The sequence below is a fragment of the Trichoplusia ni genome (genome assembly GCF_003590095.1).
Source record: "Trichoplusia ni isolate ovarian cell line Hi5 chromosome 27 unlocalized genomic scaffold, tn1 tig00003734_group26, whole genome shotgun sequence".
NCBI classification, from domain to species: domain Eukaryota; kingdom Metazoa; phylum Arthropoda; class Insecta; order Lepidoptera; family Noctuidae; genus Trichoplusia; species Trichoplusia ni.
Window position 1 is genome coordinate 1 of NW_020799930.1, and position 15,366 is coordinate 15,366.

Here is a 15,366-nt window from a genome sequence, read left to right on the forward strand (position 1 = left end):
CTTTGTGGTTGAGTTAGTGAGACAAAAAGATGATCCGAATAAAACCAGTATAAACAACAGTCAGAAAAAAAAAATGTGACTGCGAAGAGTCTCGGAAAAGATTATCTAGCTCAGCCGGTTACATATTAGATCTAGATCAATATAAAAATGAGCAGTAAATAAACCACGTAAATTAAGTAAAAATTTAATTGAGAGTGAATGTCAGCACAAAAATTGCGAATGTCGAAAAGAATGTCTAGTTCGGCAGGATACATATTAGACTTGGACCAATATAAACATGAACAATAAATAAAACTCGTAAGTTGAGTAAAAATGCGTTTGATGTACAAAGAAATACTATAGAATCACTAAACAATACAAATCAGAAAAAAAAGTGCGAATGCAGTGAACATCAAAAGAGTTCGTCCGAGTTTGATGGATATATAATGGATCTTAAGCAATATATTAATTTGCCAAAAAACTCTTCACAACGATCTAATATGAGCATCGTACCGAAATCACCTGTAATAAATGTTGTGTTTGTAAAAAGCATTCAAAACATACATCGGAATCAGCAGGATATGTTTTAGAGCTCAGCCAATATAAAGAAAAAGCCATGGAATCATCAAACAAGAAAAGCAGTTGTTTGTGTAGCGACAATAAGAAATGTCGGAAACTGCAGGTTATATTTTTGATCTAGGCCATTTTAAGCAAGAGTTGCCAACTAAAACCTAAATTGAGTAAAAATATATTTGGTATACAAAGAGATACCATTGGATCGGTAACAAGCGCAAACCAGAAAAAAAGTTGTGGTTGCAGTGAAACACGAAATAAACTATCTAGCTCAGCAGGGTATGTATTGGAGCTGGAACAATATAAAAAAACTTGCGCTTGTCGTAAATCATCACAAATGACATCAGAACCTCCCGGAGGATATATAGTTGACTTATACCAATACAAGCAAAACAACCTCAAAATGGGAATAAGACTTGTAATTGTAATCATGACAAGAAAAAAACTGATTCCGCGTCCGAATTTCAACACATAGGGCGTCAACTACCGAATATTCCCAAGACGGACAGTAGAAATGCTTCTGAAATAAAGACTAACACAAATTGCCACAAAAGTTGTGTGTGCAAAAAACCATCCAAACTTATATCAGACCCCCCAGGCTATATTCTAGATCTCGATCAATATAAACAAGAGAGAGGAAAGAATGACCATGACAGCTGTAATTGTGGTAAAGATAAGAAAAAACCGCATGGTTCCGCAACTTATCTTCAAGACATTTCTCGGCAACCATCGAATATACCGAAACAATCGAGTAAGACTACTTCTGAAATAAAAACAAACACAAATTGTCACACAAGTTGTGTGTGCCAAAAACCATCCAAACTTATATCAGACCCGCCAGGTTATATACTAGATCTAGATCAATATAAGCAAGACAGAGGCAAAAATGAACGTGGCGGATGTAATTGCGGTCAAGGAAAGAGAAAGCCGTTTGGTTCAGCAACGCAGCTTCAAGACACTTCTCGGCAACAGCTGAATATGCCGAAAAGTTCGAGTAAAACTACTCCTGAAATAAAAACAAACACAAATTGTCACACAAGTTGTGTGTGCCAAAAACCATCCAAACTTATATCAGACCCGCCAGGCTATATCCTAGATCTAGATCAATACAAGCAAGAACGAGGAAAAAATGACCAAGACAGCTGTAATTGTGGCAAAGAAAAGAAAAAACCGCTTGGTTCAGCAACTTATTTACAAGACATTTCTCGACAACCATCAAATGTACCAAAGCAATCGAGTAAAACTACTTCTGAAATAAAAACGAACACAAATTGTCACAAAAGTTGTGTGTGCCAAAAACCATCCAAACTTATATCAGACCCGCCAGGTTATATACTAGATCTAGATCAATATAAGCAAGACAGAGGTAAAAATGACCATGACAGCTGTAATTGTGGCAAAGAAAAGAAAAAACCGCTTGGTTCAGCAACTTATCTACAAGACATTTCTCGACAACCATCAAATGTACCAAAGCAATCGAGTAAAACTACTTCTGAAATAAAAACGAATACAAATTGTCACACAAGTTGTGTGTGCCAAAAACCATCCAAACTTATATCCGACCCTCCAGGTTATATACTAGATCTAGATCAATATAAGCAAGAGAGAGGAAAACATGATCATGACAGCTGTAATTGTGGTCAGGGAAAGAAAAAGCCATTTGGTTCATCAACCCAGTTTCAAGACACTTCTCGACAACAACTGAATGTGTCGAAAAGTTCGAGTAAAACTACTCCTGAAATAAAAACGAACACAAATTGTCACAAAAGTTGTGTGTGCCAAAAACCGTCGAAACTTATATCAGACCCGCCAGGTTATATACTAGACCTAGATCAATATAAGCAAAATAGAGAGAAGAATGACAACGACGGCTGTAATTGTGGTCAACAAAAGAAAAAGCCGTTTGATTCAGCAACGAAGCTTCAAGAGATTTCTCGGCAAGTATCGAATATGCCGAAAAAAAATAGTAAAATAACTTCTGAAATAAAAACGAACACAAATTGTCACAAAAGTTGTGTGTGCCAAAAGCCATCCAAACTTATATCGGATCCCCCAGGCTATATACTTGATCTAGACCAATATAAGAAAGAACATGCGCGAAATAAAGATGACAAATGCAAGTGCAGTGACCAAAAAAAGATATCGTCGGAATTGTCAGGATACATATTGGATCTACAGGAATATAAACTACCTAAGAATAAAGCGCATGTAATAAGTAAAAATATTTTTGAAGTACAGATGAATACTATCGAAACCCATAAAAATGCAGACCAGAAAAAAAATTGTTCATGTAGTGACTCTCACAATAGATCTTCGAGGGATATGTATTAGACCTTAAACAATATAAACAAACACAACAGAAAAATAGTTGTTCGTGCAATGACAATGAGTCTGGAAAAAAGAGATCTAACTCAGCTGGATACATTGTAGATCTACAACAATATAAACAAAAAGCACGTGAAAATACTCACAGTGAAACGTGTAATTGCAAAGAAACAATCAAGAAATTGGAACCAATTACCTGCTGTGTGGGCGATATCGAGTCAAATGAAAATAGATTTAAAACAAATATGCAACAACCACCGACAAACAGCACCGCCGTTTCGGATTTGACTTGTAACTGTAGTGAACCTTCAGGAAACAAATTAAATAATGATTTCAGAAAAATACAAGGTCCAACAAGAAATGCACTCGAAGTATGCAAAAATATATATGGCTCGCATATGAACACATATGAAATAGACTACAGGAAAAGTGAGACTGATGATGAAATGTGTAATTGCAATCAGTCGGGAGCAAACAGAAGGGAATTTCCGAAATCTACAAAAGTAGCCTTAAATGATGCTAAAGAAACATGCAACTGCGAGCAAACTTCACAAAGTAAGTTTGATTTACCTGATTTTTTAATCGCTTTACATAAACATATATCGGCAAACGCCATCATAGACATGTGCAAAAGTATACTTGAAAACCAAGATAATTCAAATGAAGCTGGACCCTCGCAGACGAACCAAAACGACGATTGTAATTGTAATGGCAAAACTGATTATGGTGCAACTACTCAAGGAAATAATACTTTTGACTTATGCGATCACCAGGAAACATCAAATACAATTGAAAAAATGAAAAAGATTTATTTACCTAAAACTAAAACTCAAAGAAACACATCTGACTTATGCGATCCCCTTGAAACATCTAAAGCAATCGAAAAACTGAAACAGATTTATTTACCAGCCACTAAAACTCATAAAAACACATCTGAATTATGCGACCCTCTTGAAACATTAAAAGCAATCGAAAAACTTAAAAAGGTTTATTTACCAGCAACTAAAACTCAAAAAAACTCATCTGATTTTTGCAATCCCCTTGAAATAGCAAGTGCAATAGAAAAACTGAAACAGATTTATTTACCAACAACTAAAACTAAAAAAAGCTCTTCTGACCTGTGCGATCCCTTGAAACATCTAAAGCGATCGAAAAACTGAAACAAATTTATTTACCCCTAGCTAAAACACAAAAAAATTCATCCGATTTTTGCAATCCTCTTGAAATAGCAAGTGCAATCGAAAAACTGAAAAAGGTTTATTTACCTGCAACTAAAACTCAAAAACACTCGTCTGACTTATGCGACCCCATTGAAATATCTAAAGCAATCGAAAAACTGAAACAGATTTATTTGCCAGCAACTAAAACTCAAAAATTCATCTGACTTATGCGACCCTATTGAAACATCTAAAGCAATCGAAAAACTGAAACAGATTTATTTACCAGCAACTAAAACTCAAAAACATTCATCTGACTTATGCGATCCTCTTGAAACATCTAAAGCAATCGAAAAACTGAAACAGATTTATTTACCAGCAACTAAAACTCAAAAACACTCATCTGACTTATGCGATCCTCTTGAAACATCTAAAGCAATCGAAAAACTGAAACAGATTTATTTACCGGCGACTAAAACTCAAAAACACTCATCTGAATTATGCGATCCCCTTGAAACATCGAAAGCAATCGAAAAATTGAAAAAGGTTTATTTACCAGCATCAAAAACTCGAAAGAACACATCTGATTTTTGCAATCCCCTTGAAATAGCAAGTGCAATCGAAAAACTGAAAAAAGTTTATTTGCCAGCATCCAAAGCTCAAAAAGACGCATCTGGCTTATGCAATCCTCTTGAAACAGCAAATGCTATTGAAAAATTGAAAAATATTTATTTATCTTCAACTAAAACGCATCAAAACGCATCTAGCTTACGGATTTCTCGTGACATATCAAGTGCAATCCAAAATGTGGAAAGTATTTATGTACCTCCAACTTCTAGCACAACAAAAGACATTATACTTAAAACTCAAAAAGAGACATCTGAGTTATGCGATCAAACGTCAAGTGCAATACAAACATTGAAAAATATTTATCTACCTCCTAGATTTACACTTGAATATACCAGACATTATGAACATCCTGCACCTGATGGCGCTCATAGCGCTAAGGTTTCATATTCTCATACCGAAGCTGCAGGAACTGAAAAACTGAGTGCACAAGTAATGGATTTACCGTACTCAGATCTCCATGATACTTTAGCTCGCAAACAAGGAAATACCCCTGAAAAAGATAATAAGTTATCAAAATATGACATTTTTAAGCGCATACAAGAAGCATATAAGGCTTGCAGTTGTAAAGTTTGTGAATGCGTAATTGGTACTTCGTCTTTCTCAACGGACACATGCGATTGTAGGCCTTGTGAATGTACCGATTGCGCAGGTTATTTGGACAACATTAATGATGAGTCACCAGCTACACCATTTTCAACTTCTCACGAGGTTAATTGTCCTTGCATTCGTTGTGAAAAAGGAAATTGTGAAGGCGTTGAACAACGGCCAACGTGTGACTGCAAGCCCTGTGACTGTGTCAAATGCACAAATTTAACTAAACCTTGCGATTGTGATCCATGTCAGTGTGTTGTTTGTCAAAGACGGAAAAAGGTATTTAAGCAAAGAACACTTGTCATAGCCCCAGTAGGCGAGAGTGTACAACGAGCATCATGCACTTGTTCACCTTGTGAGTGTATCGAATGTGGACAGGGGTTTCCTGCAACTTCGCGTATGACAAATGAAATCTCGACGACGACAAATAGACATGCTCAATGTAGATGTGAGGTTTGCCTCAATGAACAATGCGAAAATAGCGGAGTTAGTTTCTGCAGATGTGAACGGCAAAAAGGTGTCATAAATAAACCCGTAGATAAAGGTTCACATGATTACGATATAAGGACGGCTTCTGTAGCGCATAAAAAACAAAAAAGGAACGAGAAAATGAAAAGCTCCAGACACGATACGATAGCCATGTTTGCAGCCATACCTAACAATTTTCCAACATCTATTGCCAAAAGTATACCGAACATCACAAAAATCTGCACCTGTAAAGAATGCGAGTGCGTTTCGTGTGTCTGCAAAGAAAATATCATCAACTCAATTAAACAGTCTCAACTTTTTCCATTCACTGACTCATCTATTCTATCAGAGAACATTGACAACGAACAAAATAAATCAAATAGTCTACAGAATTGTAATTGTACTACTTACGACTGTGAAGTGCATGACAAATCGCTTAAGCAAAGTGTAAATTGCACGTGTAACGTATGCGATGGTATTAACTGTGCAAGTGAATCAAAAGCTATAAAATATTCGATGGAAAAATTATCTCAATGCAGTAAATGCCAATGTACACATAATGAAATTAAAAAAATAAGAGAAAAAGAGGAAAATTATCAATTTTGTAAATCCATACATGAAGAGAATTATGGAGGCAAAAGCCACTCAAATGCAATTATGTACCCCAATAAGAAAGGTGAACTTTTGACTCCGTCAACCCACAGATCTAAAATTATTAATCAAATGTGTAAAAAGCAACGCTTACCAATACATTCAAATAAATGTGAAACTTTAAACTTCGACGCCTGCCTGCACTGCCAAGAAAAGAACCAAGAAAAATATTTGCCTATGAATACAGATATTACAATATCTGCGAGCGCACTCTCAGGTTATTCGTCATTTGAAACATCGTCTAAAGCATCGTGTCATATAGGCTATGGCGGTGTAGCACCTTTTTCGCTAAATAAAAATAAGTCTTGGGAAAGTTCTTGTAACAGTTCAGGACATGATCGTCCTGAATATTTAATACAGTTTCCCAGATCGACAGTAGAAACGTGTTTAAAAGATGTCATGAAATTAAACATGGATAAGACTATGACTATTGAAAAATTCAATATTGTCCCTAAAAAAAGTAGCGTTCAATATCAAGCGGATAGTACGTCTAATGAATTGATGTCAGGAATGGATTACGAGAGTAATCTTTTTCAAAGTCATGGAAGTAATTCAATGAATTCGTGCGATTGTACAAAGGCAACAGTTAAACGTACCGAATCAAATAATCAAAACCACGATGTTTCAAATTGTATAGATTGTAACCATTACGCATACCTTCCATGGGATACAGATGTTGTAGAAAGTACCAGTTGTCTTAATTGTAAATTTGAAATACAGAAAAGCATTAGGCCCGGTACTTTTGAGAACATACAAAAGTCAGAGGTCAGTCATTACAATTGCTCAGGATGTATTGAAGAAACTACGTCTTCTATTACTGTTACCGGATGTGAAACTAAAACAGAAACTAGGAAATGTTTTCACATTCTGCAAAAAATTAATGATGTTCGTGCGGGTTGTAAAATATTACAGTGTAATCCATCTGAACAAAAACCAGTCAATAACATATTTCAAATAGAAAATGAAAAATATTGTACTTGGGAATTCTCGAAACCCCTATCACAAGCCATCTTATTTGGCGATGTCGATACGTTAAATAGTGATGAAATGTACACAAGAGTCCGAAAATCTCTAAAAGAAGCAAAAGAATATTCTGCACAGTTGAAACAGTTACTGGAAATGTATGAAAAAGCTAATAAAGAATTTGAAAGCATAACCGATAAGCTAAAAATCCCTCAAGTTTCAGTTTCCAACCAGGACTTAGAAGAACATGAAAGGCAAAAAAATATTATTAAAGAGGAAAGTTTTATTAAATTTGAACATGAACTACAAGAAATACCGCTGGAAGCACTATCTGTAACAGAAGTATTAACATCCACATCTATTTTGCAGGAAAGTATAAAACCTGAAAACACATTTGCAGAGTGTGAAAATAATTTTAACACGATCTCGGAAAAAATGGGACGAACTGAACTAATCACTTCTTCTGATTATGAAACATGCAACCTATCTGAAAGAGAATGTGACCTTGCAAATAAATTAAGCACTCCAAATGAAAATTTCCCTGTCAAACAAGAGGAATTGTGTAAACATGAAGCATCAATAAAAGAAACTGACAATAACAGTAATGATTCAGTGTATACTAATAACTCAGTAGAAGCTATACCAAAGATAAAGGTTCAATACATAATATCAGAAGTTCATCAATGGATTGTCAGCGTATTAAGAAGAAAGACCGAATCAATAGCAAAAATTACAGAAAGTATAGCAAACTCTTAAAACGAACTATTATTATTTCAAAACGGATCAGTTTAAATAATTCTAATCTGAGTACACCTCCTAACACAATTGTCAAATATTGTGTAACCGAGGGAACGTCTGCTGTGGAATTCAATAACAATTCAAATAATTATAAAAACGATTCTATACCATTTAACAATTATTCTGACAAAGAATCCAGTGACTCATGTGAATACGAATGTCAGAGACAATGTAGAGAAAACGTAATTCTGAGAAAGCTTAATTCTGTGTTTGGAAGTGAAGAGGTTTCAGTGTCAGCTTCAACTGATACCTATGGACTTGAAAGGGACTTTTTGTCTCTTAATGAATCGGGAAGTTCTTCAATGGCTCAAGTGAGTAAATTTTTAAGGTTCATTAATGACAATCAATGCAAGATTAAATTTAAAATAATTTAAAACTGACCTGTTTATCTATTTAGAAATTTGTGGAAGCAAAACCTTGGCCAATACTGAAGAAGAATTATTTCAACAACAAACCAAATACCAAGAACAAGGGCGTCTGTATCTTTCCGTCATTGGAGCTCCAAATACGACAAGCGGTCCAGTCTATATCGTTACAAACGAGCTCTACAATTACTCCAAAAAAAAAATCGGTTGCTCACGAAAATAAAGCTTTAGTAAGTTATATCGTACATTCAACGTGAAACGTTTATTAACACGATAAGCTTAAAATTTGAAAGTGCAATATATGTATTATAGCTACATGTTACTTTTCAAAGGTGTCAATTTTAATAATTGATTCAACGCTTTTTTGTATAGTTTTGTTTATCTGATAGTGTTAAGGAACGTTTAATTTTAATTGTATTTTTTTTTAAACAAGAAAACTACAGGTTTTACCTGATGTTTTAGGGGCATTTATCATTACATGCACTTAGACTTTCCAGTTTGTGTGGTTCAAATCAATCGAAACGAAAGCTTTAATTCAGAATATTATCTCACATTTCACAAAATTATCTAACATTCCATTAAATTATATCTAACAATCAGTATATACGTTATCGTCTTACTAACATTTTAGGTGAAACTGCAAGATGAAGTGAAAAAGCTATTGGACATGCCAATATTGCAACCACAACCAGTTTCCACAGGAGGACACGATGCTAAAGAATCTTTAAAAAAGAGACCAAAGGTAAGCTTCGATAACGAACTTGAATATTAATTATTACACTGTCACAAATTACAAACTGTAGGTTTCACGAGTGACGTCTAGCACAATTTCCAATATAACTAATCTTACTACAACAGATTTAACGACACTATTAAGATTTTAAGCAAGCATCAAAGAAAGCAGGTCGTTTTAGTCAGGATTATACGAAACGGCTCAGAAGTGTTAGCAGAGGAGCAACTCTTCTACTATGTAAATAAAAGGCTCGAGGAACTGGCTAAAAACGGTTTTCGCCTTACACGCCGGTAGCTAACAGTTTTTAACTTTCTATGGAAATTGTGAAGACTTGTAGATATAACGTACATAAAACTGGGCCAAATTTATGTAAAGCACCGCCCCCTCCCCCTTCTAAGCAATGTTTTGTTTTGTGATAAAATATTTTACAATATAAGAAAAACTATATATATGAAAATGAATCCCTATTTCCCTTGGTCACGGCATCACGAGTGGACGGCTGGACCAATTTCGATAATTCTTATTTTTATTGTGTTTGTTAATGTTAAGAAAAGGTTCTTAAGAAAGAAAAATTTAAAAATTGAGCGCATAATTAGAAATTTTAAAATTTAATTTATTAAGTAATCCTGACTTTTGTTAAGATAGTGATTTTCTGGACAATATAAACCCCCATACCCCTGATAATATAAAGGTTCCGGGCATGAGACCTACGTATTCAAGCCTGTGAAAATCGCGGGGCACAGCTAATATATTATAAAAACATGTGGTGGTTTTTTGGTTTCATGTGAGTATTAGTATGCACGGGCTTGCAGATGCGTGCCCAACGCAGGCAAGTGCTCGTTCTAAGACACTACTATCAAACAGTGAATAAAAACTTTGTAAGGAAACCTAGGTTCCAAATTTGCTATCTTTAATCGCCATTCCACAGTGAACTGCGTCAATCTACCTATTAAAATGCTGCGTCCGGTAGTGGGAAATTTATAGGCTGGTTTCATTCATCATAAAAATTATATTATAAATGAAATAATAATTTATTCCAGTTACAAAAATATCATTTTTAAACGCTGTAATGTGTCTCAGTAGCCATCGCAAAGCCGATAACGGGTAATAGGCCAGGTAGTTAAAATAAAAAAAAAACACGAAACTTTTTAGGTCAAGTGTCCTAAGAAGAAGGTGAGTACTTTCGTTTTAACCGTTTTTCTAAATATTTTGTCTGATAAACTGTTACGACCGAGCCTTTTATCTGTGTCGGTTTGGCGTTGATGCTTAGGACATCCTGGGCCTTGACCAATATTGAAAAACCACAAAAAATAATATGGAATAGAAATACCACATAGGTGAATAATTCCTTCACGATGGTAGTTTTTTTTTCAATAGACAATAAGGTTATTTTCAGAATAAATTGGAATTGGAGTTAAAAGAAACATCTGAAGAATCCTTCCAGCAAATTCGTAGAGATGTGAAAAGCGTAGACAAAGAAGCATGGTGCAGTTTCACGGTATTTCATTAAGCTTGCGATAAGTTCATAGAAATAACATATTACTTGTAAATAATAACGTACTTCTTCAAAACTGATAATCAGAAATTTTGTTATCTGAGAAGTAAGGAGGCCTCCCCCACTACTAGACCACGCGGTATGCGCTGAAATCATCTCGTCATCACTTCCTAGGCCGCCTATGGCTGCCGGCTGTTGGCCTTCATTGTGTGATAACCGTTGCCTACGATCATTGTCCATGCGGTTGATGTGACCCGTCCCTCCCATTATTGTCTGACAGCCTCTTTTCCGACTCTGTAATTCTAGTCTCACAATGGTGTTTTATATTTTTATTCCATATTTGCTGCTATCTGTGCTTTAAAACATTTTAGAGAGAAGCCGTAGAATCTTTAATAAAGGACTTGCATCACCTCTCCGTGATGAGACCGCTTGAGGAAGGAACAGAAGAACCTAAGAAGACTATTGATAATATTGAAAAAAATGTTAATAGTCCCAAATCATTGTAAGTAGTAACTTACAGAATATTGAATTTAAATTTAAACTCATCGCCTTTCGCAACGTCTAACCGGATTCAGCTAAGTACCAGTATTTAACAAGGAGCGACTGCTTATCTGACCTCCTCAACCGTGTTGTATCGTGTATCGTGTTGCCCAGGTAACTGACCTGGCCAACACGATACCCCTTGGTTAGACTGCTTTTCAGACTTTCAAGCTTCTGATTAGCTGTAACGACTGTCAAATATGTATGAATAGCAGCCGGGACCCACAATTTAACGAGCCTTCCAAAACACGGAGGAACTCGTTATGACAAAGATGGTTACCCATCTACGGACCAACCGCGTCAAGCGTAGCTTAACCTGTTATAGTTCCACCCATGCAGTTACAGCTTAGCCACGGACTTATATAATCCGGGAAAAAAAAACAAATTAAATTTAAACTAGACTGTCGTGGTGGGTTAACTTTTACTTATATCTCGTATACCTCCGTACCTAAAAAGGTTTTACTTACAAGTACCTAACACATACTGAAAGTGTAACAAAAACCTTTTTACTGAAATAACTATTCATCAAAGCTTCCGATTACACCACTATGGCTGGCAGATTACTATTATCTCCCTATCGGATTACTATTAAAATTATCAGATCTATATTTTTTTTTACTATTTCATCAGACTTCGAAATGCAGTTGCGATGCCCTAAAAGTGGGTTTCCTCGGTGTACGCAAGGTGTCTGACCACACAGTGCTTGTTAAGTGGAATGTGCCGCGGAAACTCGACAAGGTTCATGGATATGAGGTTTGTTACTACTTAAAAGTATTTGGCTGGACGATTCTCAATTTTATAATATAGTGGAGACACAGATAGTGATCTAAGAGTCCGTGGACCCTAGACCTACGTTATTTTATAAAAGCTGAAAGTTTGTCAGCGGATGCTCCCAACATAGGTAAGAACAATGGTTAATTATGGAGTTTGGGACATGGTGGCTTTGGAAGATAAACGGTAATAAAACAGTCTGGGGTCCACGGGCTCTTACTCCATAAGTAATTTTTGAGGTTTCTAATGTTTTAACTCTTTTATTGCGCTTTCATTGCAAACTCTGTCTGAAATCTACTAGATAGCACAAGAAAAAGTTTAGAAAAATAAAACATCTAACGACAAAGTTCATTTTTGTTCCTTCTTTTTCAGTTACTGGTAGATGGGCGGGCAGTACAAAAAATCCTCAGCCCGACCAAATCCATGGCCGTTGTGACGTGCTTACCGCATACCGATAAAGTGTTGTTAACTATTCGTACCATTACCTCCAGCGTGTTTGTAACAGGACACTATCCCGCCACAACCATTGTCTACCAACCCCGAGCTAAATAAACAATTTTATGAACTTATTCGGATTGTTTTATTTAATTAGATGCTCTGCGGTCGTAAGTTTAGTTTTGTTTATAAGAATTAAGAACTTGAGGCAAAATATTCATAAAGACTTTAGTTAAAAGTTTAATAATATTCATAAGAAGTTAGGATTCAAAGTCATGTTTAATCATAGATCATATTCTCCAGGAGTACAATTTATAACATAGAACATAGAATGCTGATGTAATAGAGGGGTCAAATCCGTCAAATTCAACCAATTTTGTGTTTTGTGAACAAAGGGCAAAAGAAACACAACACACGAAAAAGGTTTTAGTCAGTAAATGTCTGACCCTTCCATCCTCTCAACCCAAAGCGGGAGTAGTCATTTGATGATGTCTCATCCAAGCCCACGAGGTATTCGCAACCTCGGTCAGCTCTGTATTAAGCCTTATGTAAAGCTTTAAGCTTTAAAGTAAGAAACCTAATAAAGCCGACATTGAGGTAGAACGGAAGACTCATCAAAAACACAGATACTATATTATCACTTTCGTAGACTGACCCAGATGGTAGTAACGTTTATGGGTTCTGATGTGCCAGGAAGGGTGATGGATTAAGCAAGCAGCACAGTAGGTACACAAAAAATGTTAATAGCACAAAGCTATTTAAAACGACTAGGTGTTTAAACTATCAAGTCCTATTTCGAACTTAACGTGTGCAGTTTCCTTATCTTTCTTCTAATATATAAAATTCCCGTGTCACGATGTTAGTTACCGCACTCCTCCGAAACGGTTCGACCGATTTTTATGAAATTTTTTATCCATATTGGGTAGGTCTGAGAATAGAACAACATCTATTTTTCATACCCTTAAGTGATAAGGGTTGATCACACTAAAAGTTATTTTTTTTATTTTTTGGTCGAAATTTTTTGTTTTGATTTTTTTGTGGCATTAAAAATACATACAACTAGGAAAAAAACATCCCACCAAAAACATTAAATGTAAAAAAATGCCAAGTCTCTCGATGCAGTCTTTCCATCGTAAAAAGTTTTGAGATCTCATAGAAGCCAAGTCCTATTCAAAATATTTTGTAGTTATAAATCAACATTTAGTAATTGTATCAATAGTTTTCTTTATATTATAATTATAGTGACTTGGCAATGAGCACAAGAAGAAACAAATAAAACGGCATATTTGTAGGAGTTGAAAGTTACACACACCGCATGCGTAAACATTAATATCACAAAATTAATTTTCTTTTGGTTTATCCGTGTCGTCCCAACCGAATTTCGGCAACGGCAGTCAGTCTTAGTGTACTCTCGATTCATTTACTTTCATAAAGCGATGGCCCGTAAGGTATTCTTAATTATTGTATTGGAGCATGTAGTCAGTAGTGACCATCATGATTCACACATAACAAATAATCTGATCACTGGTCTCGTCAGTAACATTTGCACATAATTCCAGGCATCAAGCAGCTTTTAATTTGTGCTCATTGCCAAGTCACTATAATTATAATATAAAGAAAACTATTGATACAATTACTAAATGTTGATTTATAACTACAAAATATTTTGAATAGGACTTGGCTTCTATGAGATCTCAAAACTTTTTACGATGGAAAGACTGCATCGAGAGACTTGGCATTTTTTACATTTAATGTTTTTGGTGGGATCTCATTTATTTTTTGTAAGTGTATTTCTTTCTTTTTTTTTAGGTGTCATAATTTCTAGGACTTCAGCTACTGCTTTGCTTAGAACCCATTCTCTATCTCTATCTCTTTTGTTTCTTCTCTGAGACTTCGTTACTTCTAATGTAAACAAGCTTAAACTTATATATATATGCATATATATATCTACTAACTTACAAACTATAGCTAAACTAAACTAAATAACACGTAAAGTTCTCCGAATATCAATTATCACTACAATATTTTTTAGTTTCGAAATGGTTTTTCATAGACAGGTGGCGCTATCAAATGAAAATTATCGAATTATTCTGAAGTACTACTTAGACTGCGCTTTGTAACGAAACCATAGCGCGATTCAGACACGTACAACGCCATCTATCGAGCGCGCATACAATATTTATCGCAATACAATGGAGTTTTAGCTTTATTAATTTAATGAATTATGAATTTTATGTATTAATTTGTATTAATGATAGTCTGTGTATTACATTTATATTATTCTTTTCTATTCTATGTATGTATTCATCCAATTGAATAGGTACTTAAACAACGAACAAAGTTAACAATGCAGTCAAAATCCATACATAATGTTCTTGCCAAACCGCAAATATAAAATTGTTTTCTATGGCATATTATTTTTTAATGTTTTTATAATTTTTCCTTTATATGTGGCTAAGGACCTATCTTGGTGCAAAATTTGAAGTTTCTAAGTCTGCTAGAAGTACCTTAGATTTTTGATGATCTGTCAGTGAGTCAGTGAGTGACAAAATGGTGTAACTTTGATCGACCGTAACTCCTAAACCATTAATTCAATTGGCATGTAATTTCGAACTTAAGCTTGTTCTAATGCCTACTATTATTCCCCGAAAAGCTAAACTCCTAGCTTTGTCCACGTCGAAGATACAGGGGGGGCGAAACAGCCGCGAATCGCTTCGAGAAAAGATGGTACGGCCGTGCCCGTTTTGCTCGAGACTTGGCAGGGGCACTGCCGTGCCCTCAGATATTCGGCCAAACAACGTTTGCTGGGTCAGCTAGTACATATTATGCCTAGATACACTATCATAAATTCACTATCAAAGCTTCCATGTATTTTGCTTCTTTCGAAACACT

At 35.3% G+C, this 15,366-nt stretch overlaps 1 protein-coding gene and 1 long non-coding RNA gene across 2 annotated transcripts; both read left to right on the plus strand.

The window, feature by feature from the left end:
• The first annotated feature begins 7,985 nt into the window (after positions 1-7,985).
• LOC113506841 lies at positions 7,986-11,234 on the plus strand. Its single transcript, XM_026889681.1, has 5 exons — positions 7,986-8,446; positions 8,533-8,730; positions 9,132-9,242; positions 10,630-10,731; positions 11,100-11,234. The coding sequence occupies exons 1-5, from the start codon at positions 8,021-8,023 to the stop codon at positions 11,232-11,234; spliced, it is 972 nt and encodes a 323-aa protein (XP_026745482.1). The 5' UTR covers positions 7,986-8,020.
• A 633-nt stretch (positions 11,235-11,867) lies between these two features.
• LOC113506842 lies at positions 11,868-12,608 on the plus strand. Its single transcript, XR_003401758.1, has 2 exons — positions 11,868-12,021; positions 12,412-12,608. It is a non-coding gene; the product is annotated as an uncharacterized LOC113506842 (long non-coding RNA).
• Positions 12,609-15,366: the final 2,758 nt, after the last annotated feature.